Source organism: Ammospiza caudacuta, chromosome 1 (assembly GCF_027887145.1).
Source record: "Ammospiza caudacuta isolate bAmmCau1 chromosome 1, bAmmCau1.pri, whole genome shotgun sequence".
Lineage (NCBI taxonomy): Eukaryota > Metazoa > Chordata > Aves > Passeriformes > Passerellidae > Ammospiza > Ammospiza caudacuta.
The window spans coordinates 85,426,724-85,451,911 of NC_080593.1; the positions used below are offsets into that span (position 1 = coordinate 85,426,724).

Genomic DNA, 25,188 nt, shown 5'->3' on the forward strand with positions numbered 1-25,188 from the left:
CTTGCTATAAAACTTTTGCGGGAGCAAAAGATCCTTAAGATCCTTAAGCTTGTTGAAGACAAAGCCTGCAATCTTGAATATCATACAGTTTCATCTCTATACAACGGCATTTACTACTAAATACCATTATGTTTTGGAGATTTCAGCATGATGCAATAGGAAACCTCACTGCTGCAGCCTACACCTCAGAAGTGCCAGCAGATGTCTCAGCCTGCCAAGTAATCCAGGATGTTACTGTGATGGCTCTCCACAGAGTTTAACTTAACAAAAATCAAATAAGCCCTCCACAGGATTTCTAACTGTTTCAACCATATGCAGGCATACAGTTCAGAAGGGTATTTCATATATAGCACAATCCTTCAAAGCATCTCTCTACCAACCAGTGAGATCCCGCCTCCATCAAGACAACCCTATGCAGAAAAAAAATTGACAAAACTGACTTTGAGAAGGCTTGCTAGTTAACAGCAAAATTTGCAAATTATTGGACTTTGATCTAGCACAGCACCATGCTGGTCCTCCAAGCATGCACATACAGATTTTGTGACTGACCTGGAAAAATCCAGCAGGCAGAGTTACAGGTTGCTGAGGAGCTTCCAGCTCCCCAAATATCTTGCATATATGCACTTCCAGGGATACAAAAATGATATTTTCCCTAATCTGTATTGAACTCTGACATAAAATCAAGGAGTAGGAAAGTGGATATTCAAAGTCTATTCTTCCATTTCAGGTGAGAAGCACAGAAGCACTTACCACCTCCTTGCACAAACATACAAACAGCCCTTTGCTTTTGACTGTCATTTTTAAATGAGGACACTTGCAAAACCTAGGTCTGACACACTTCTGGTGGTGGACAGGGTACTGGCAGCTTTGTAGACTCTTCTGTGAACAATGTTCTTTCCCAAACTAGAACCAAAGTGCACACACTGGCAGCAGCTGTCTGAACTTCCTTTTGTTTCTTTGCCCAAAATTTGTTAAACTTTGACTTTGTTCAGAAACCAGCTCCACTGGATGTTGCAAGTAATATTTTTGGTAAAGTAAATCATTATTTCAATTACAAGAAAAGATTTAAAAGTTCCATTCAAGGAAAGAGGAAAACTTTGTTACAAAAGCTCTACTAAGCTAGTTAAGCTAGCTAGGTAGGTAAGCTGTCGTGCTCCATTTAAAAAAAAAAGCACCTTGAATACATTTTTAATGTTTTCAAGCATAATACAGGAGGGATGATAACCCCTAAATTAAGCCTGAACAAACTTTAATCTGTACTTAACCATGTCCCACTTGCCTTTCTGCTTCTAGCCCTTCTCTATCCCCTAGATCCTCATTTATTTACTTATTTTGGTAGTTGTTGGCCTTGACATGTTAAGCTCAGCTAACAAGACTAAGCAGGATCCCACTTATTCTGAAGCGACACAAAGCTGAAATGATCCTGCTCATCTTCAGCTGTGCCAGCTTCCTGAAGAAAGCAGGTATTTTCACGGCTGTCAGGGGGCTCACTGCATCACAGAAATTCTATTTACCGAAAAAGAGATAAAAATGTTGGACTACAGACCAGGATGCATTTAATGTCTCTAAATGAACGTACAGCAAACATCCTTCCCTTTCACATATGGTCCACAATTCATAGGGAACACTTTGAAAAACATCACAGGACCTAAATTAATTGTGATTTAAGAGGTTTGTAAAAACATTTTATCTAAAAAAATAAATAATTTCCTTCTTGTTTGCTCATTTTTAAAATTTAATCATCCAGCATTATCTCTTGTATCAGCTCCCAGAGATAAATGATGCAAGAGCTACTAGGAATTCAGGAGAAGATTTATAAAAATACTATAGCACTTTCTGTCGCCATGGAATTAAGTCTGACACTACAGGAAACCTAACAGTACATCTATAAACAAGTGTTTGATACACATAGGCAGCTGTTGATTGATCACCTATTCCTATCTGATAACCTAGCATCAGCAAAATGAGTTTCAGAGCAGCACATTCAGGAGCCATCTTGACAAAACAAAAAAAGCTATGATATACCTAATGTAGGATTTCACTGAAGTTAGCTGAGTAGAGCATGGCATCCAAGTTGTGAGCAGCCCCTCCAGCACATATGAATTAATCCTCAAGGAGACAGATGGAAACAGTGAAAGAAAAGGAACACACAGTTGCCTACAGCCTACCATCCTGCATTGATGATGCAGTGACACACTATGTAAATCACAGGTGATACAGGGAAAATACATTTATAGTAAAATGAATAGAAGAATTGTATCAGAGCTTGAAAAGGGAAAAAAAAGGAGACATAAAAAGTACTTGTGGTATCTATCTCAAGATCCTGTTTCAAATCCTCTGAAACCACATGTAAGTTCTTCTGATTTATACTGGTGATGCAATTAAGTTTTGCAAGGGTTTTGGCACTGTGTAAATCTCATGTTTTAGGATCAAAAATGCAGGTAAGGATTACCACAGTGAGATGTGTATACAAACTCTTTTCTCAGACTGCCCTTCATATTAAGGGCACCCCTTGCACAAGAGCACTGCAGCATGCCCCTCCAGCACTGTGTCCAAATGCCATTTTAGAAAGACTTTTCAGAAATCTCCATCACTACAATTTTTTGAAAGTGTACTATTACTGACAACACACAGTTGTTATGATGCAAAGAGAAGTCCATTCTAGGTAACACTCCTACTCCTCTATTACTTTCTCCCTCTGACCATGTTACTACACTCACTATGTTTACACAGATGTCTCATATCCCTCCATACTCTGGTTTCAGGTTCCACTAATGCCACAGGCACCAGTTGATCTGTAATTTTCAAACAATTGGTATCCACAGCCCCCTATGGATGCATGTATTTAGTACTTGGCAGCTTCTACACCTCTGAGAGATGCGTGCAACAGAAGGTGGATGATAATAAGCAGATCTCTTACAAATTTTTAAAAATCCCACAGTGCCCTCTACAGTGATGCTACAGCTGAATGACACCCTCTGTTCCCAGTATCAGGCTCCAATTCTATGCAATCTCTCCCCTCCTGATTTCTTGAAAGCTCCATATGGATGGGAAGTTTAGCACAAGAAACAAAAAGACAATATAAAAAAACATTTGCAAACCCTATGCTTTCACAGTGTTCTCCAGATCAGAGAACGCTGTCAGACAGAATTACAAAAATATCAAGACTGCCTCAATTGAACATTAGAAGCTCACAGGGTTTTTTTGTTCATTTAAAGTGAAAGAAGACACAATTTTTTGTCCTAGAGGCATCACTCACCTCAGAGTAGTCACAGCCTGAATTAAAAATTACAAGCCTGAACCCCAAACCTTTATATGCCTTGTAAGTCTCCTTATGAGCCTCTGCACTCCTTTCCTTTATTGCATTTTAACATTCTTCAGCTTAAGTGAAATCCTTTATTTTGTACTGTAACTACGGTTGCTGGCCTACAAAATCTCAAATCTGTGCATGTGCAGCTTGCAAAATGCTAAATGGACCATGCTGTGGAGAGAAGGGCAAGAAATAGAGATGCTGGTTGGTAAAAGAGCATGAAATTGAGACAGGCATCTGTGCTCTTTGAGCACACTGAAACCAGAGAGCCACACAGAGAAATCAACAGTGAACTTGAAACTGCTCCAGTATTCTGCAGGTGAATTTTAAACACCACACACATCTATTCCCATTTCTGCCAGTATGGCTGTGATGGCTAACACCAAGTATACACACTTTAATTACAGGTGCTGGAGAGATCTCTCTTTATTATTTCACACCTCTTTTCTAAAGGTTCATGGTTGGACTCCAGATATGTTCTCAAAACACACCTGATAGATTTCTTGAAATAGAAGACAAATTAAATTGAACAAAATTAATGTTGCTAGGTAACAACTATAGGAATAAGCTACATATGAAAGATGCTCATAAAAAACTGAAGCTTCAATGAGTAGCAGGAACAACTGGCTATAGGTGCCCTGCAGCAGGAAGGAATGAAGTTAGGCACTTCATTAAGTGAAGTTACCCACTTGGATTAGTGGGTAAAATGAGTTTTAGGAATTCTGACAGAAGATGGAAAGCTAAAAAATGAAAAATTCAGTTTTTGTCCAGTTCACACCTAAAGCTTGGCATCCCAAAAAATGAAGATGATGAAAGCTAGGTATTTTGGGGAAGGGAGGATGGACAAGGAGGTTTTATTTGCTAATTACGGGGATAAACTACAGCAAATCATGTCTCTGATGGAGATTTTGCTGGTTTTGCCCTTGGATGGTGCTGCAATTATTCACAGATAGCATTCAGAAGCACTTCCCACTGTACATGGTCTCGTTTCTAACCCAAGGACTGCAGAGTCAGGTTGGTCCTTTTGCAGAGTGGATGGATGGATGTTGGATATTGCTTCCCTTGACAGACAATTGCTGTGGGTGGGTATCACCACACCACTGCTGAACTCTTGCTGGACTCTACTGCACACACAAGTGTTGAAGCACTAATGGCATCAGCAGGAGAGAGGGGCTTGAAATCCAAGGAGATCATCTAAACCATCTAGAATTCTGATTGCACATGTTCTAACTATAAGAGATAAGATTAAAATATGTAAGTCATGGCCAGTCCCTTTTCCAGATTGACGCAGACCATTTAGAAAACAGAATTACTGACACCCATTTTCTCAAAGGAAATTTGCAGCCTTGGGGGAAAAAAAAACCCCAAAAAAACACACCAGAAGAAAGCATACCTTCCTTGCTAAAAAAGCATCAGGTCAAAGTTTGAACCCAAAGCCTAACAGGACACCAGCTGATCCTGTGTCACTGCACACTGGGACTGCCCACCTCCTCCTGGGGGAGCACACCCTGGTCCAGCTATCGCTGATAACAGCAATCAGCCCTTCCAAACCCTCTTTGCAGGCCAGGGCCTGCACAACCACTGCTGCATAGTAACTATTGAGTAAGCACATCACTTAAGCAGAACACCAGATTAAGCAGACCTCTGGGAAACGATAATTCTTGAGCAGATTACAAAATCCAGCGAAAAGAGTGATTTTCAAGTAACTGGTAACATCTGCGGGTTTTTTCCATGAACATGAAGCTCAGTGGTTTTCCTGTACCTTTTTCTCGTGTCACCTGCTGTTTGATTTAAGAAAAAGACTGATAAAGACCTTTGAAAATACAGCATTTTTTTGTTTGGGTTTATCAAGACAATGAAAATCCAAACCAGCCTCAGTTACCCAGCTAGAAGGAGCACCACAGAAGGCAGAATGGGATATTCTTTCAATTGCCAAACCTGAGGTCAGAGTAGACTAATCCTCAAAAAAACACTCAAGGACAGAGTGGTTACACTGGTGAAGGATGCAATACATGACAGAGTGCACAGATGGATTTTCCTGGCCCAAAAGGAGACAGGAACAGAAGCTTAAGTTACAGCTTTGTGAGAGGCAGTCATGAACCTACAGCCTTGTTGTGGCCCACCCTTAACTCAGGACAAAAAAGAAAATAAAGAGTGAACATGAGACACAGACAGATCAAGTGACCCCAGGGATTCTCCATTCAAGTCTTACCTTCCTGGTGAGGTTAACTGGATGCCACACTCCTGATGCATTACCTCAACAGCAAAACTGAGAAAGCAAGCCCTGCCAATATATCCCAAAATGATGATCACACAAAGACTGCCACTTACCCTTCAAAAGAAAGTATGTGTGGAACACCTGAGCAGCAGAAGGGCTCCTGGCCTGTGCAGCCCATACAAAACAAACAGAAAATCCACTGGAACTTTTCAGACAACGGGCAAACCCATGTTAACCTACTGAGCCATTAAGGAACTCACAAGAGCTGAAGAAGCACAACACTGGGTGGCAATGAAGAAGGGAATTGAAATACTGTCAGATGACCACAGGGTAAATGCTTGACTGCATATTATATCAGACAGTCACATTTATGAGAGAATGGCTTTAAAAAGATATCTTGTATCAGTGAGAGCTGCAATTTGACACAAAAAAGGTCAGGTTTAGTTGCATCTTTATTGAGATTACCCAGTCCTACATCAGAAACAGAATAAAAAGCTTTAAAATACCTAATAATTAAATATTTTTCTTACATTTACGTGAAAAAAATTATGTTCCCAATTTATTCTACCATTTTCCATATACAGATTTCTACTCATAGTGCTTCTCTAAAGTTTTACTTGGATATTTTATTCTTATTGTTCGTGTCCAAGAAAAAGAAGAAAAAAGTGAGAATGCTAATCAAATATAGACAAGTAACACTACTACACAAGTGACAGTTCAAGAGGAAGTTTAAAATTCACACAGATGAGAAGAGCTACACGTGTCTTGCAAATCAAAAGCTATTAAAGGCAAAGTTAAAGACAGTCAAAGCATCTATTGCTTTCCTTTCGGGAACCTGCGCTCTCCCTCCCTGATTAAACACCATAATACCCAGCTGAGTAATCCCAGCTGAACAATCCTTACAAATCAATATAAATACCACTGCACGGATTAGTCCCCTCCCATCCTGCCAAGACAGCCCAGGCTTTATCCCTGCTCCGGGAAACATCGCGCACAACCTCCTAACGTGCTGCCTGCCGGAGCTGCAGCCACAGCCCGCAATGCCCTGCCCGCTCCGAGAGAGCATCGCCTGACCGCTTGGGGAGGCCCCTGCCTGGCAGCCAGCAAACTCCAGCCTTCTTGCACAGTGGGTTTCATCTCAAACCCCCTCCACAACAACTTCAACAAAGCTTTCAAGTCAAAAGTGGTTGGATTAGCCCAGAAAGTCCATTAGCATTTCTCTTCAGGAAGTGATGGGTCTGCAGAGCTAGTGCTGAAGCATCATTATTATTATTATTATTATTATTATTATTATTATTATTATTATTATTATTATTATTATTATTATGTCCCAGAGCACCTGATACCTGAGCTAACCTTTACTCCCAAGGTTAAACCGTGAGTTTTGAATTTTGCCCCAAACAGGTTTGTTGCTGGCTTACAAAGCATGTTTGAGGATGTAATAGAAGCTCCTAAAGTTGCACACAGCAATTAATGAATCAGCTATTCTTTCAAGTTAATTAAATATTGCGTTTTCAGCATATAATAGTTACTTAGCTATAACTGATGGACATACAAAGCAGGCAACTTGGAATATTTCATATTTAAGGCACCTCTTGTCAAACTTAACAGAACCAAAGTCATGTGAAAAAGTAAAATGCTTAAACGTCAGGGTAATTTTGGTTTCTTTTTATCAGTTGCTTTAATAGTTCAGTATTAACTGCAATTGTTATTTTGATATAATATCTACAAGAGACTAAACTAGGGGAGAGTTGTTTGGAATTGCAACACTAAAAGACATCAAAAAAGCCTCCTTGAAGAGGCTGTTGTGGACTTGTAGAAACTTAATTGTTTCTACAAGAACATTAGAAATTGCCTCTGACTTGACTTTTAAACCCAGTACCCAACAAATAATGATGAGCAAGCCTAGCTACCTTAACTTCACTTCAGAGACAAAGGCAGCTGCCATCCAGATGTCCTCTTATTGCATAGGCAGCACCTTGATATAAGCTTTTCCTTCATTTTTTTGCCCTACTAAAGCAGCAGAGTTTTGGGGCACACATTTAATTTCATCTGTGCACAGATATGCTGTCCCCAAAACAGCTGTCTATTTTAGGCTCTTCTTTCAGGCAAGCCCAGGAGCTGCTTCTGTAAAATCACATAGTCCTTTGGGGTGCAGAATAAGGAGATCTCCTCCCTTGGCCTTGCCAGCAAAGGGTGGATGATTTGAGAGGAATTACTGCTGTAAGGAAGCGTGAACCTCCAGTGCATGAGAAGGGAACGCTCCAGTCCTACCGCACGCATGGATCCCCAGATGGCAAAGCATATTGCTGCAGTCTCATCCCAAATGGCGGTGTGGAGCCACCGCTGAAGGTGTCTGCGCCCCACTCCGCTCAGCAGGAAAACAGGCATTTATAAAAGCTAAAAGCTCTGTGATGCCTCTCTCTGCTGTGACTACACTGGTTCCACGAACTCCCATTAGTCAACCTGTTTTGGTTTTTTTAACATAAGATAGCAACCAAAAACACCCCCAACCCCAATCAAGGATTATGTCACCAACAACTAACCTGAGACCAGCAACAATACAAAAGAACAAGTAATCTACATTTACCATTCAAAACTTCATTGAAAATCAGTAACATCAGCCTGACTTTAGGCCTAAGAAAACCATGTGCTAATGTTTCTTCTGAACTCACCAAATCGAGTTTCTTTTCAGCTAGACAAAGCTGAAAAGAAACTGGTTGTTCGTGATTTATATCCCACAGTAAGCTGCACTGGTGAAAAATCAGTCAAGATCAGGCTCACCCAGATGGGAAATCTGCAGGTGTGCTATGCAGAAGACTCATCACAGCTCTGCATGAGTCAAAACAAACTTTTCCATTATGCCCGTTTTCCTTCTGAGATCCTCGTGCCTGATTTCACAAGCTGTGCGCATTCCCAGGTCAGGTACGCAGGGCATACCCTGTGATTTTGGGAAATCAGCCTGCTGCTCTTCTCCATCTAGTCAGCGTTCATGGAGGCCAATCCCCTGCCTAGACTCACTTCCTCGCACGTCCACAGAACAAGGCTGGAAACAGAACACAAGATATTTTCCCTGAAGGGTACTCTGTTAACAGACCATCACTTCTTATGAGGTTGTCTCCACTTCTCTTACCCCACGTGACAAGGATGTCACTCACTGGCATGCTCAAACGAGCTCTCAGGGAGCCAATGTCCTGCACTGCACAGCTTTAATTCACCCCACCACCCCTCTTAGGAGAGACGCCCCAAAAACCTGTGGACACAGGGTCAGTGTTCTCAAGAGGTGAGACAACCTGCTCACCTCGCTCTGTTTCGCATCTGAAATACAGCACAGAAAAGCAGAGAAGACTGGTTTGCTCCGCCAAAAGCACGCCCACGTATTTACAGACCTAGAAAGGCTCAGACCTAGAAAGAGGCAATGCGTCAACAGGACAGAGCTCAAGGTAGGCCAGAAGTGCTGCTGTAAAGCCTGAAGGCTCTGAAGGCCTTCTCTCAGTGGCTTTTTAACAAAGTCAGCACCTCCAGGTTAGCCACAATAGGAATAATACCCAGGGGTGTCCCAGCAGCAAGCCTTCCCAGCCTCAGTTCTCCAATCGAGTGACTCATCAGTGATGCCACCCTAGCCTTAGAGGTGACCTGTATTTCGACTTCAGTGTATTCCACATTCTCCCCTTGATGTGCATTTTTTCTGCTTAGGCTCTAAAACTCATTGTCATCTTTCTGAAGAATATTCATGGTTATTCTGGAGCCTAGAAGCTGTAGTGACTGGGCTCATCACCCAACTGTCTTTGAGTTGTCGACCTTGCAACTTAAAAACCTGTCATCTGCAGTACTTCAGATTTCAGAGGGACTTGGAACACTCTACTATGTCTGAGCTCTCCAAGATTTTTCAACCACTTAAGGACAAACCACAAAAACATACACAAAAACAGTAACTCCCTTTTGCCCTTGAACACCAGCAAGCTCACAAATTAATTGCAAAGATAAACAAAAAAATTAGCAGCCCCCACGAAGCCTTGTTTGAAAGATAAACTTATTGCCATCCTAGCTTATAAAAATGTAGAAGTGCATGCACATGCAAATTCTCAAGCAAGGTATGTTAATCAGAAGGGTTACCAAGGCACAGCCACTCCTGCGCAGTTACAGATCCGCTCAGACAGTGGTGCTGTAGCACACCCTAACATCACACTGCTCCCAGCCTCCTTTTGGACATGTCACAAATTGCCTGCAATCTTGATTTGGACAGAAAGACTTAAATATTGTTACTGCAATCCTAACGCCATTAATGAAATTACATACTAATTGCTTTGGTCAGTAGCACCTTATATACTTTAATTACTTAAGCAGCTGCTTGCTGTTAAGAACTCCAGATTTAGCTACATTTCATGCTATAGTTTGAAAGGGTTTTTTTTTTTTTTTGTTTAGCTGGTTTGCCCCATTTAACTCTGGCTTCTTTTAGCTGAAACGCAACTAGCTTGACAGAATCTTGTCCTTTTTAATAGGAACAAAGAGACTTAAAAAACGTAACAAATTCAGATTGATCTTCCCCTTGAAGCTTCTTGGCTTTAAGAGAAATGCTGCAACCTTCTTCAACCTCAATGCAAGAATGTCAGCTCCTTTGATGCATTTCTCAAGTATCCTCACATGACACAGCTTGCTGAAGTGCTGTCATGAACCACTTGCAGCATAATGTTTACATCAAGACAGAAATAAATACTGTGCTGCTTATCACAGTCAGGTAAACTGAAAGACAGTGATGACTGAAGCTTATTGTTACAATGGTGCACTGTGTTAAAAGATTTTAGTGCAGAACTGACATCAAATTACAACAGAGTTGGTTTTTTTCTACAGGATTTGCTTATTTGATTAAGCTATGAAATTTGAGGGGTTTTATCCCCCCCTCTTATTACGTGAGCTTAAAACAAGTCTCAAGCTTGCTATATCTGCTTTATAGACAACGTAAGAAATCAGAGTTACAGAAATGAGAGGATTCTAGTTCATTTTGGGACAGCCTTAACATCACAAGATTTTTTTCAAAGCTACAGGCACAATAAATAATGCAAGACTACAATATTATCTTTTGCTATTTTACGCCCCTTTAAAAAATTCAAAAGCATTTTCAAATTCAAAAACATATTTTCACTGATGTTCTTCAATCTTTTCTTAGATGGACTTGAAGACCATCTGATTACAAAAGCAAACCAACAAACAAGCACAGACTTTGCTTCCTTATTTGACAAATTTACAACCTAAACCACAAGCCAAGGCAGCTGCAGCATCAGAATGTATAGTTACCTAAAAGTATTTTTAATCTTGAGTAGTGAAAAATAAATGAAGGTTATTTCTCTTTTCTGATGTGTTTAAGCACCTAAACACACTTTAACTCTAACCATAAAATGAATAAAACACCAAGATATGGTCTCAGAACAGCAAAGACCTGCACCAAGAGCTTCTGCACCATGTAAAGCACTAGAAACCACTTCAAAGTTTCCTCCATCTCCAACAGTTCTCCAAAGGAGACACTCCATATGGGCTTCCTTTCAAAATGCAATGAACTGATGTTGAGAGTTATCTTGCTGAAGAGCAACACCTACTTTTATACTTGACTCAAATGGATTTTAGATTCTTTCTGTCTTCCTCTTTCACCACAGTAGGGTACCATTTCATTGAGAGCTACTTATGTTCTTTTCTACTGTATTAACCTCTCTAGTGTCCACTCTGTCAACAACATCTCCCAATTCTGCCCTCATTAGTGAGTCTGTCTGTTGGCCCCTTGAATCTGAGGATGCACTTGAAGACTGTCTTCCACATGCTTCCAATGAAATACATTTGTATAGGTCTGCACATTTGCCTCAAATACAAGGAAAGGTTGTGAACAACCAGTTCAATAGAAATGACTCCACATTTCTACTATTTTCCTGTTAAAATATCTGAATTTCTAGCCCAGTATAAGTGTCTAAGAATGCTTTTATTGCTGCATTTCATTTCACTTGTCAAACCAGAATAAACTTCCTTCAGAGAAAGTGGTTTTTTGCTATTACAAGTACATTAGGAAGAGTGCCAGCGCAGCTGTACCACCAAACCCCTGGGAGACACCAGACCCTGGGGAATGCAAATGGTATGAGAACATCTCTTTTCAGGGCAAAGTCATCAGCACGGAGATCACCAAGCCTTCTTGCTCAAACACCCTTGCTGTAAGAAAGGAGGTATTCACCCCAGCCATGCCTTCAGCAAATTTCTCTGATCGTCTCAGTTTGCCTTGGAGCCAACAGTCTGACAGATTCATCTCTAAACTTGCTCTTCAGAAAGGGATCTCTCTGTTTTGTATTTCACCAGCATAACACAGCAGGAGACATGTATCCTGGCCCAAAAATCTCTGCACTATTGCCATAGGGAGGAAAGGTTGAGAGGATTTTTTGTTTTGCTTTGTTTAGTCATTTTCTTAAACAGAAAGTTTATAGAGATACACAATGATAGAAAGATATTACCACAAACATAAATACTGTATTAGTAGACATCTTGGCTCCTAGAATAATGAAAACAAATTAGATCTCTTTCAATACTTTCATTTCAGCTACATACTAAAACCATCTTAAAGAAACTCCATGGCTTTTCACTTATGTCTCAAGTGTTTTTAACTTATCTCTTTATCCCACATTTAATGCCTTTTTTCTTTTTTTTTCTTTTTTTTTTAAGTCATCTGGCAAGTCTAGTCACTGCTCCCAACTTTAATTTCAATCCCCACATGCACAAAGCTTCAAGTACCCTTCAGCTTAATTCACTGACCTCCTCCCTCCTGTGAGTCAAGAATTATGCACCATCAATCGAAGCACATTTATGGTACTTAGAAGCTGCATCATCTCTCATCACTTCCATGTCACAGGCTGCACACAAATAAGTCAATTTACAGAAAGGCTACCCATCATATCAAAGTAATACCCTATGGTTTACCCAACACATTAGGACACAATCTCAGATATGTTCTCATTTCAGTCTTGACTTCATCTCTGCAGAACTGGCTCTCAACACCATGAACAACGCTGAAGTGAGACTTCATCTTCAAAAAGACCATGCACACTACTAAGCAAATCTCAACCACTACTAAGCAGGTCTCATTATTTGACAGAAGTTCTGCAATAGCAATATCCTCATTTGACTGATGGGGAAAATGTAGGCAGACATCTACAGTTATTTTTTCAATTCCATGCAGAAGCTGATTCACTGAACGAGTGCTTCTGACTCTTTGTCCCGCTTCACACAGGCACAGTGGCCAACCCCAATGAGTATTTCCCAACTTCTACACAGAAGGGGTTGTGGGCTGTGGGGTGGAGAGCCCATGGCTGCTTCTGCATGCTCATGTAAAGAAGCACACACTTGTCATCATCCTGCCATGATTTCTGCAGTCCAGTTATTCTGAGCAGCTTATGGATGCCTGAGTCTCTGATGGTTAGCTACCACCACACAGGAGCCAGGTCTGCTGCTGCCATCATCACCTGCTACAGTTTGCAACCCCTCGTTCCCACCTGTGCCTAAGAGTCCAGGCAACCCCACAGCACAGGCTGTGGACATCTCTTACTCCATGTAACTTCCAAAAGCAGTGAGAAATAACCATGCCCCCAACAAGGACCCTGCTACCTATAAAGCTGCCAGCCAGCCCACGGTCAATCACATTCTTTCAGCAAGGACTGGCTTTACACACAGGCAGAACACTGCAGAGATGCAGAAAGAACCAGGAAGTTCCTGTAATCAAAGCCTGTACCATTTTACAGTCTTCTTGGTATCTGAAGTCTGACTTCATTCATGAATCTTAAGTAATTTTTTAAACACAGAAAATCATGTTGATACTTAAATAAACATAACTCTGCCTACTTTTCACATTCACCCAAAACCACAGAAATTTATTAGCCAAGTATTTTTAGTTACTTTTTTTTTTTTTTATGCACCACAGTATATGTTCTTTTTGACATAACTGAGTTAAGGTATACTTGCTGATATAGACCATGAGTGCATTCCAGTGTCATTAGTTTGTCTCAACTAGAAGAGATATGTTCCTATGCTAGAAAAACCTTAAAATCTGAAGTCCTCGACTTCCCAGTCATCTGGCAGAACCAACCTTTATTTTATAGACAGATTACAAAAGACATTTCTAAGGAAGATCATGTTTAAGCGATAACTTGAAAGAGCATTTTCCTCTCAGCTGTACAATGTGTTATGTCTTTATGTGACAATCCCATTTTTTTATTACTTAAGATCCAGAAAATTGTTTTAATGTGCAGAACAGGATACTAAAAACGCAAATTCTATACTTGTTCAGACTGCTTAAACTAAATTTGCTATAATACTGTCAGCCAACTTTTAAATCCATTTAATCTTTAAGCACAAGGACAACTTTTGTTTAGCATTTGTAATTCTTCCTCTAATTAAGACCAACTAACAAGTGAAAAGGAGGAGCACAAAGTAGTTGACTGAAGGAATCCTAAAGCACCAGAAGCCTTTAGGAGCACAAGAAGCTTGCAGCAGAACTGCAATATCAGAAATACGCCCCATTCCGCTATTGCAAACAAGTCTTACCTCACCCTCGCTCTATTTCTCACCCCTAGAAATGTTACAGAGATAGACATTGCTTGGTTGTTTTTTTATCTAATTTTTTTTAATTTTTTTAAAAGAGAAGTAAAGTGAATTTCTGTATTAATTTCTAAGATGATAAAAGCTCTGCTTTAAAGATGAAGCTCATAAAAAAGTAAATTAACTTATACTTTTCTTCACCTGAGGCACAGGAAAGAAGAGACAGAAACCAAAGGTTAGGACACTTATTAGGACAAACAATGGAAGGAAACTAAGAGCTGTACTGCCTGTTCTCCACCCTCTCACTACTTTGACAGAGACTGAAAAAATAACTTTGAAGGTCAGGGGAAATCAAAAATCCAAAACTCAGATATACATCTCAGAATTGTTTGCAGACAAAAGGGCTGCACTGTGTCAGCTATTAAAAATCACCTGCATCACAAGGAAAATCAAAGGTGCATGGGTGGTCAGAGACACAACAAAAATCAGTTCAGTGTTTTTAACAGGGATAGGGGCAAATCAGAACTTTATCTGGTTAAACGGATTTCCTTTTGAAAAAAAAGAAAAAATATCTGATTCCAAAATTGTTACGTGTTCATGTGAAGTAAGGCTGTTAAAAAGTATCTTGCAAAGATGAAGTCTAACCAATACCAATTCAGCGAGTAGTTTCTGACACTGTCTGCTCCTACTTCACCACACCACTGCTACCACACTCTTAGAAATCAGTTTCATAGAAAATGGGGCCCATTCTCCCCCATCATCTTCAGAAAGCACAGAGGCACAGTTAACACTGTTCTCTCAAGAAATCTGTCTGCTTTTACCAAAGCAGAGGGATTCATAAAATAAAATAGCCTCCCTTCAAGAGTCACAGTGATTTCAAAAATTCCATGTGCTGCAGATAAATGGCAATTGTTTCCTGACAGATGATACTCTTAAAAGTCTGAATAAGCAGAATAGATTTATTTCAGATTTGAACACAGAGTCATGAAACCAGATTAAAGCCCTAGAGCTTTCCATGTAATCAGATACTGAAAGTCAGTTCTCTTTCCATTAAAGCTGACCTTGCATACTGACATTGTACTTTTATCTCAAAAATTAGAGATACTTCTAAAAAGATTATTTTAAAAATATATAACAGTATAGCTGCAGTGAATATGGACTGTTTCCATCTCTAAATATATTCTTCCCCTTCCATATATCAAACTACCTTTTGAACTTAGAATTTGATTTTGGATAAGGTGTCAGAATTCAAAGTTAATATTCTGATGTTGCTGAGACACTGTTTTTTCTGAACAATTGTCATTGTTATAGCATGATAAAAAGCCAGGCTACATAATAAATCAACTTTCTTAGCTCATTAGTACTGGACTATTTTAAGTGCCCACAGCCATGTTTTGACATTTGGCTATAACACCTTCACTAAAAGGTTCAAAAGCTTCTTACATCAAGCTAAATACACTTAAAACATTCTCCCTAATGGGGAATATGCAAAATCCAAGAATGTGAAGGAAGAGGGTGTAGTAACACAGGCAAGAATTCAACTCAGCCATGTTAAAAATGTCATCCAGAAACTATCAAAAGAGTCTGTGTTTATACTACTAATTTCCATCCTTTTGCTCTAACATGTTGACAGTAGAATTTTAGTCAGATTACAAAAGAAAACATAAAGGCAATACAGTTATGCCAGAGAACATAAGAGCTCATCCTATGATTTTACAGTTACCTTTCATTGATTAAATTAGAAGAGGATATTTCAGATCACTAAGCTCAATTTTGGACCATTAACTCAAATGGAAGAAAAATGCTGCCCAGTAGGCAGAGGAAGATCAGAGACCAGAAGTGCCCAATGGCTGTTGGACAGTATAAATTACTATTTTAAATTATTTTTAAAATAGTGAAATCTATCACGTTTAACTGCTTTAGCAATAGAATGGCGCCATTTACAAAGCAAATACACTTACAGAGGAGGAGTGCACCACCCATAGGATAACAGACTTTAACTCCCTCATGGAAGACGTGAGATAAACACAAGAAATGAGCTCAGCTCTGATACCTGGGAGAAACACCTCATCACGAGGTTGATACTGAGCCACGGGTTTCCCTCGGATATCTGAATTTCCCCAGGCACACCATTTCAAACAGATGTGTCAGAGCCATAAGCTCAAGCCCGAGAAAGGGAATGCCTGGAACAACATCACCCCATGAAGGGCTTGCAGCTGCTCCCCTCCAGGAGCCCTCTCTCAGCCCGTTCAAGGAGCCCTCCCTCCCAAGGAGCCACCAGCCAGGCTATGGCCGTGGCAGCCCGCTGCCCGCACACAGGCGCCTGCCCACTGAGGGGCTGGGTGACCCAACACTCTGCAGTGGTGGCAGTGGCACAGAAAGTGTCTGTGTTGCTGGTGGCATCACCTCAGAGCGCTGGCACACAGCTGGGGGAGCTGCCAAACATCAGCAAATCCATGATGTGAACATTGGCCTCCTGCAGACACTCCCAGCAGACCAGCGGGTTTAAGTACCCACCCCGGGCACCCCAGCCCCTCACTGAGAGCCCCCTCTCCTGGGCTGGCCATATGATCCTTGTGTCCCCTGTCGTTTGTTCTGGTTATGCTGGATAAAAGTTTTGCGCTTTCAGACTGGTTCTGAGAGCGAAGGGGGGAGAGAAAAAGCATGCAGTTTGTTTTCAGACACTGCTCTCACTCCTCCACATTCCTGCTCTTGGACTGTGCTGTCTATGGATGGACAGACAGAGGAACAGAGCTCTCCTTTGCTTTTTTTTTTTTTTTTTAGTTAGTTTTAGCTAGCTGAGGCAAAGAAGTTCCCTGGACTGTGGTTTCTTTCTTTTCTTTGGACCTGTTTAAACCTGCTCTGGATTGAACACCCAGCAGAACACCTGGAACTCATATCTGTGGCCCACCAGGCCAGGCCTGGGCCATGGCATTTCCAGTGCCAGAGGGACTGACAAGAGACTGAGTGAGCTGAGCTGCAGCCCGCCAAGGGGGCTTTCAGAGTTTGTCATCTCTTTTGGAGCAGCAAGGAGTTTTGTTGTCCAGTATTGTTAATTTTTTTTGTTGTTGTTGTTTTGTTTTTGTGCTGGTGAATGCTTTGCCTGTGAAATAAACAGCTTTTTTCCACATTTTCCCTAAGGATTTTTCCCCAAAACAGTTGGGGTAGGGGCCGATTGAATCTGCTTTTTAGAGGAACCCCTTTGGAGGTTCTCTCCCAAATTTGCCCTGAACCAGAACACCCCCAAATCGTGCTGCTCCCCTGAGCTGTGTTTTCACAATAGCTGCAGCACAGGGAGGGAGTTTCCACCAGATGCCCCCAAGTGCACACCCACCAACAGAGAGAGAGATCATCCCATGCTGCCTCTTGCATTACCCAGCCAAAGGATGCAAAAAGAACAGTTGATTTGCTCTTCTTCCGTGGAAGCAGGAAATGCATATATTTTAATATTAAAGACAAAAGCAAATTAAAAAGGATATTTGATTTTACAATTGATTTTGCAATTACTCTCTCTATTTGATTTGTGGCGAATTTTTTAAAGAGTCACTGCTGTACACCTGTGCTAGTACTAAGCTAACCTGTTTTCAATGAGGTAACACATAAGGGGTGAGGGAAGTAAATGCCCTCTTTCTGAGACAGATCTGCAAAGAAGCAAGAGAAGTTCATCACCCAGAAGCCCAATTTACAACTCCCCTCCCAAAGCCTTAGACAAGAATTTAACAATAACAAGAGAGGAGCCTCTAATTACCCTGAATTAACGCTTGGTGAATTTACTCCCTTCTGTGCCGTGGTAACAGCAGATACAGATCTTGAAAGAGAAGCTGGAGGAACACCTATCTGCAGTATAAAAAAAAAAATAAATCCCAAAGCACTATCTCAGATGTCATACACCCATACAGCTTCAGTCCCTGAGGGATGAGTATGGTGCATCTAATGGTCTATCTCGAGCAAGGAACTTAGCTTCCCAGTCCAACTCCACTAGCCCTTCCAATGCCACTGCTCTGCCCCAGCAACCATCTTCCTCCAGCACAGCAAGAAGGTCACTGCAAACCTGGCAATAACTTTACCATTCTTCCAAAGGCCACAAAAAAAAAAAAAAAAAAAAAAAAGGCTTAAATTAATTATTAACATTGTAGTACTTCTTGGTTTAGGCTTACTTAAAATTCCTAAGTTTTTCTACATTTCACCTTGTAAAACTTCCAATGAACAAAGGCCCCAAGGCAAACCCAATACAAACAAGACAGTGGGCTCCTTCCCTGCATTGAATTAGCTGAATCCTGTCTTGTCAGAGAAATTCAACAGATTGACACACTGAATACTGAGATTATAAACAGGCTTAAAATACCATGCTTGTTAACTATGAGATATTACAATGTTTTTTATTCATATCATGTGGCTTTAGAGGAACACAATTTTAAATATGTCAAAAACTGATGATTTGCAAGCTGATACTAAAAAGTTGATACATAAAAAATAAAATAAAAAATAAAATAAAAAATTACAATAAAAATGAAACAAAATCTATCAGTTACCTATGATTTATTTTCTTTGAATATGCTACAGTTTAAATATCTTTTGGTCTGTTTCATTTCACTGTTTTCACTCAATCTTTATTACATTATGCACAGAGTCTTCCAGCTAAACTCAATCAGTTCAGTTCATGTGTCTCCTGCAGCTCGCTGCAGATCTCTGAAACAATCTGTACTGAACACCAATCTACTGTCTTCTCTTTTCATAATTTTTTTTTCCAGAGTTCTGTCAGCCCAAGGGTTTGGAAACTAATCTAATGAGGGAAGTTAAACTTCTACACAGCTATTATGGGTGCCCTCCTAGTAGCCATGCTAACAAGATTCATCACCAAATATAAATGGAAGCATTCTCCAAGAGAAGACAAAGGTACTGTAATGAGCTAGGCAGGAAGCAGGGCCTCTGCTCTCCCCGTAAGATTAGTCAGTGTAAATCATTTTGGCACTAATGGTGGTTTTTTTCTAAGGCTGGACAATGACAACAACATTTATACAAAGCATCAGAATTCATGAATGTCTGGCAGCATTGTCTCTGAAATACAAACAATGTTTGTTTTTCATTCTACACTTTCAATTCAGTACCAGCTGGATTCTGCAAAAACATGGGTTAGCTCTGACACACTAGATAACCAACTCATCCCAGTCAGATCCCACAACTGAAGCATTTCAGAAGCAGCACCGACTGTTACTAAACACACTCCTCCTTAGCTACAGAATGAATAACAACATCGCCTCAACCTCCCATGTCTATCCCGAGGCAAATACAAAAGAAAATATATTAAAAGCAAGTAATAACAACAGTGGTGGAGAAAAAATGTGCTACACAGTATTATTTCTCTGGGCTGAATCTCAGGCATTGTAATACTTCACCTACACCCATGCTCATTCGAACGTCTGCCTGTATTTACACGGGTTTATAGCGATTTGGGCACAGGACTGTTCTACTGTGCTTGAAGGGATGTTTCTACCATGCTGACATTTACTGTCACTCTAAAAATAATGTATCAATGACTAGCCAGCAAGGTACAGGACAGCATCCACCGCAAGAGTCGACTGCAGTATTATGCAAATTTTGGCAGATGCCCTGGATCCCTCCAGTTTCACTGGGAGCCACTGGTCTTTACATACAGGCAGGAAATCTAGTGCTCATCCAATCCATTAAGCAAAGCATATTCATTATCTCACTATTGGCAAGACTTCCTACCATCACCAACCAAGAGAGACCAAAGGCTTTTAAGAAAGGACAGCTATTGGCTAAAACAACCTTGTCACCATTTCCCTTCTGCTGCTGGAGCCACCTGGCTGTGGAGCCACAGGTACACAAGGTTCAGCTCAGCTCTGTCTGCAAACTGCAGTGATAAAAAGCACCAAGTCCAGCAAGAGCTGAGACCGCCTTGGGAAAGGAAGACTTTGTGTGAATGCACTAATAAAAGGAAGATAAATCTTTCATCACAGACCCATGGCAAAACACATTTATATGGAAACTGACAATCATCCCATGAGTACATACACACAGAAAGTGCCAGCACTGCATGTCTAATACTTCTACTAAAAGACAAGGTGACAGAATGTACCTAATTTATGCCTGGCTTTAAAATTCTGAATAAGAAGTGGCTAGGCAATCTCAAAAGATACATGTCAAGTACCAATAAAAAGCATTGCCCATAAACTTCACATCTGGGACTGAAGTTGGCGGTATTTGCTGCCTGCTAGAAAAACAAACAGAAAAAATGAGCTCCAAAATATGCATCAACAAAGAAAACACCAGAAGTATGGAGCAAGAAGAGAAACAGCAGCGGCATGGTGGGCAGGTTAAAACCCCTGAAGTCCAAGAGTCAACAAATTCTGCTGGGCTTAGAGTTTTCTGTAGCATAGGGCATTCTGCCATCACAATTCATATAGCAAAGCTCTTCCACAGTAGCACAGGGAAATTTACATGATAGCTTTGCCCTGCTACTGAGACACATTCAAGGTTAAATTTGGTGACATCATACAGCAGCAGCACAGAGCAGCCAAGGGGAACAGGGGCTGCACTGCCAGGGTCCTTGAGGGAGAGAGGAGAACCAGAAGCACCATTTGGGAAGGGACAAAGGAGAACGAATGCAGGAGCCTATCACCTCTATGGAAGGCCTGCAAATGGCATCCCTGTGTGAATGGAAGGACTGGAAGTAAAATCATTACTGTGGGGCCCCAGCTCTGCCTCTCACTACTGGACAGAGTACCAGTACTGTAGGCTACACACTGCAGAAAACTTGTCATTGTAAAATTTTAAACATTTGTGACTGCTGAATCTTTTGCAAAGTGAGAAGGAAAAAGTTTTGAAAATAACAATATCTGACGTTACCTCTCACTTCCTCTTGGTGTTTTTGAAGATGGTAAATAATTGTTTTGCTTTTATCTTCACCTCCTACCTTTTCCTCTTCAAAAAAGCCACATAGTTTAGACACATTTTTCTTCTTCAAGCCTAGAGGCTTTACTACAGCTTCTGGAAGGACTGTTCCAGAAATACTTAGACTTGCTGGTTATTAAATGCCAAATCCTGGCTGGCTGTAGCTTTTCAAAGGTTTATGAAGCATATCTGTTCCTTTACATTAGTGGATACTACTATTTTTCAGCAAGACAGCTTGTTCTTTTCTATTACAATTGATTTATGAAGTATCCTATGGGGAATATAGGAAAGACATCATAGCTCACACTCTTCGTATTTAATACCTTAACAAAACTTGCCCAATTAGCAGAATCATTGAAAAGTGATAAACTAAATAATGGCTTAGATATAAAATACCTATTTGTTAAAGCAAGCAAGTTTACTAGCATGCCTACACAAAAACTATTTACAGGAAAAAATACTATTCCATCTGCACTCAATTTTGCACATTAGTTTCACATTAAATCCTCCTATTCTAAAGACTCCTCACTTTACAGAACTATCTTCTGCTCCCCAATCTTTACAAGACATTCTTTTGAAAGAAGAAGCTGAAGAGTTATAAAGCATCTGCTTGTGTAAAAACAGTGATTCAGCAGGAAACACGTACTTGAAATACCCTTCACAAGAAAGGGCTTATTCACATGGGGACAGTTGGCAGGGCTATCTCAGTCTCCACTTGAATGCTCTTTTTCCAGTTAGTGTTAAAGGGATTCAGATGCCTGGGAAGAAGCTAATCACCATTTTTATAGGCTCTGGAAAGCAGTATTGGTTCAGAACTGCAGGTGCTTGTACCGAAAGCTCTCCCAGCAAAAAGCAAAGGACCACAAGTTAATGTTCAACAGAAACTGGCAAATCTGCTGCGCTCACTGAGCAACGTGGTCAGGTGTGAACTGCAAGTGCACACATAAAACAACGTAACAACTACAGCTGCTCAAAGTTCAGCTGCAGTGTTTAACACAATACACTAAAGAAAAAAAGGCAAAGAAAACCTAAACAGGAATTATTTTAGCCAATTCTAATCCTTTCCCAATTTCTGCTCATGCCAATCACAGAGAGCTTCAGGTTTCCTAATAAGCATGTGCTTAAGTCAGCAAGTAATGTTGCCTGTAACTGGAAGCAAAAAATTGCCATAGTCTGTTCCAAACATCTTTATCATCAACATAATCAAGCCATACCACCAAACATTAATTTGCAGTGGTTCAGCAAGTTGCTTCTGGATACGGGTTTACTCTTTTAAGCTTTAAACCAGTGTCAGTGCCAGCCAGACTTTAATAGAAAGTAATGGATAACAAAGTTTAGTTTAAGAATAACAAAAACCAAAGCAAATAGTGGTCACAGAACGTAAAAATTCATTTCATGTTAATAATCTAATATTCCTACTTACTGTGTGACTAACATGACTGTATTGGGAGCTAGCTCAGACCATGTCACAACTCCCTGAGCTGAAACTCTTCATGTTGTATTTTTCTATGTTCTATTTAATTATCCGGAATTCTAGAATATATGCCAGCTCTAAAAATACTTGTACATTCAAGTTCTTGGACAAGAATATTTATTTCATATGCTATGAAAAGAGCATAGATGCTCCTACTTGGGCAAAGCAAACACTCAAGACATGACACAACATCACACTTAGGGCCACTTCCATTTCCAAGAGGGTACCAAAGCAGCAGGGACCTTGCTTCCCCCTCCAACACTGCAAAAAGGCAGAGCTCCTACAGCCCAGCTCAGCATTAAAGGCCACCATTGAGCATTTAGGTTCCAGTTCTTAATCCAGACCACTGACATAATAGCATCAAGATTGATACTGTATCATGTACTTACTGCAGCAAAATAAGTAGAAATATATTAGAAACAGTGGATTTGACTGCTGTCAGTCAGCTGATAAAAAAGAAAAATACCAAACAAATTGTGGATGCATAAGAAATCTTTACTTCAAAAAGTACCAGGGAAAAACATTAAATGGATCTTGCTTGACTGACAAGCATTGAACTGCCAGTACCCCTTATGCAAATCAATTTTTTTAAAGACAGCTGTTTCCTAAATTATTTTGAACATTTGTCTCAAAGTGGCTGAGCCACATGTCAGGTGACACTGTCAGGATCCTTTTTCAGTACAACAATACTGAGAGAGGAAAAGAAGGATCTGAAAAGGAAGTGGGGAAATGTCAGGCTGCAAAGCTGGCGTTCTGCCATCCAAACAGAGTATTACCTATTTCTTCTATAAATGTTCAGACTTCAAAAGCAGACCTGCAGACACATGCACTGTAACACATGAACTCAGACCACACAGGATGTGCTCCCCCAAACACAGAAATCCCTTAATTAAAGGGAGGTATTTACAAATAGCTTCAGAGGTCACATGTATAGATCTGTTCCACAATTTGGACATCTTGACATAGGTGGAAATAATATAACAAACATTATTAATTCTAAAACACATGAAAAATTGAACTTCTAAAATGTGTTCTGTGCAAGTAAACATGCCACTATACACTGCCTCTGCCACTGTAAGTTTTAGACTGGATTGCATTGCAACCTGTTGCCTTCTCTTTTCAACTGCAAACCAAGTTTTAGAAAACACAGAACACCTGGAGCATGGAAAGGGGAACAAGTTAAAATACAATCCTCATTACACTCTGGGACTTGTTTGTGCAACTTTAATTGTCTTGATAATCTACAAGTCATGAAATTTGAGTCTTGATGCCCTTGACAAATTAAAAAAAGCTGAATTTGAAAAGGAAAATTTAAGCATGTCATGTTTGGCAAATATTTTAAGTAATATGCTTATAATCCTTTTTTGTTTCAATAGTCTAGTTCTGTCTGCATTACTATTATTTGTTGCTCTGATGAAACAACATTTGAAGATGACCTTCAAGGGCTTGGTTTCAAATTAAACCATCAGGAAGCCTGAGGGTAAGAGGGTTCACTGCTTAAAAGAATACTATTATCAATTATTTCAAACCTAAAACAATAAAGCTGAGCTGAACAGTCTCTGTAATAATAGTAACTGTTGTCCTTTAGGTCTCTGAACAGACAGAAATCAGTGAAGACAGAGTTTTAAGATTTGTTTTAGCTTTTTATGAATGGTCCTGTTGAATTACAGAAGCTTAAAATATTACACCTGCATTACAACATCTAGTTCAGGGCTATCTTTTCACAAATGAGCTGATTTCTGCCATGGAAAGCAAATAAACGTGTTGGGTTTTTTTCCTTCTCCTACTGCAAACATTGAGCCAGAGCCTGTCTTATGGCAAAGATTTTTTTAAATGCAACCTTAACATTAAAAATGTTGAATTTAATGTCACTATGTTCCTCCTCCCCGCTCAAAAAATGTGAGAATGGAGAATATCCCTATCCCCCAGGATAGTAATCTATCTTGGGCTACAAGGTCTTAGATGCAAGTCCTTCGTCACTTTCACTCATAGCTCAAAGGACAGTTGTGACAAAAACCGATTTCTTCAGCTCTCCTTCTCCAACCATCCAGAACATTTTCTTTTCCACCCAGTGAGGAGAAACAGCCATGGAGGCAAAACAATGCCTGCACTTGCCTGAAAAGCCTGGATTTCCAGGCACTGTTCCTTACCTTGGTGGTTCAGGGAGATGCGGTTAGATGGTTCTTGGAAACCCGGTTCCACCAGATCCCGCCGACCATGAGCTGAAGTCTGATCTACATTGTCCTAAAAACAGAAGAGCACAATATCTCATCAAAAACAGGCATTCTGTACTCCCTGCAAGCTACATCACATGGAGTCAAACCACCAATACAATACAAAAAACCCTGCCATGCCTCTGAAAGGAGAAACCAAATGTCAGAGAAGGTGGGGGAACAGATCACAGGGGGACACTAGGCTGTCACATTGATACGTGTGGCATGGATCCAGAATCAATGACTGTGCTCATCTGTACACCAGTTTGCGTTTCAAATGGAGAAATAGTGATGTAAATGCACTTTCTAGTTTAACAAAAGTTTCTTCTTGCACCAAATTATGCAAAGGCTTGGGGCTTTGTTTTCTTTAATTCCAAGTCTGTGGCTTAGGGCTTTGTAACTAATTAACTGGTCTGAAACAGATTCAGTAGTGAACTACTAAACCTCAAGAGAAATCAGAAGTTCAGTTTAGATAAACATCCATGGCTCTGGA

The 25,188-nt window shown here is 40.3% G+C and overlaps 1 protein-coding gene across 1 annotated transcript in view; it reads right to left on the minus strand.

The window, feature by feature from the left end:
• Window positions 1-25,188, minus strand: part of GRB10 (growth factor receptor bound protein 10) — a 144,833-nt gene that overhangs the window by 58,942 nt on the left and 60,703 nt on the right. Inside the window, exon 3 of the mRNA XM_058805251.1 lies at window positions 24,633-24,726. Within this exon, the coding sequence (XP_058661234.1) occupies window positions 24,633-24,726 (94 nt within the window). The remainder of the gene's footprint in view (window positions 1-24,632; window positions 24,727-25,188) is intronic.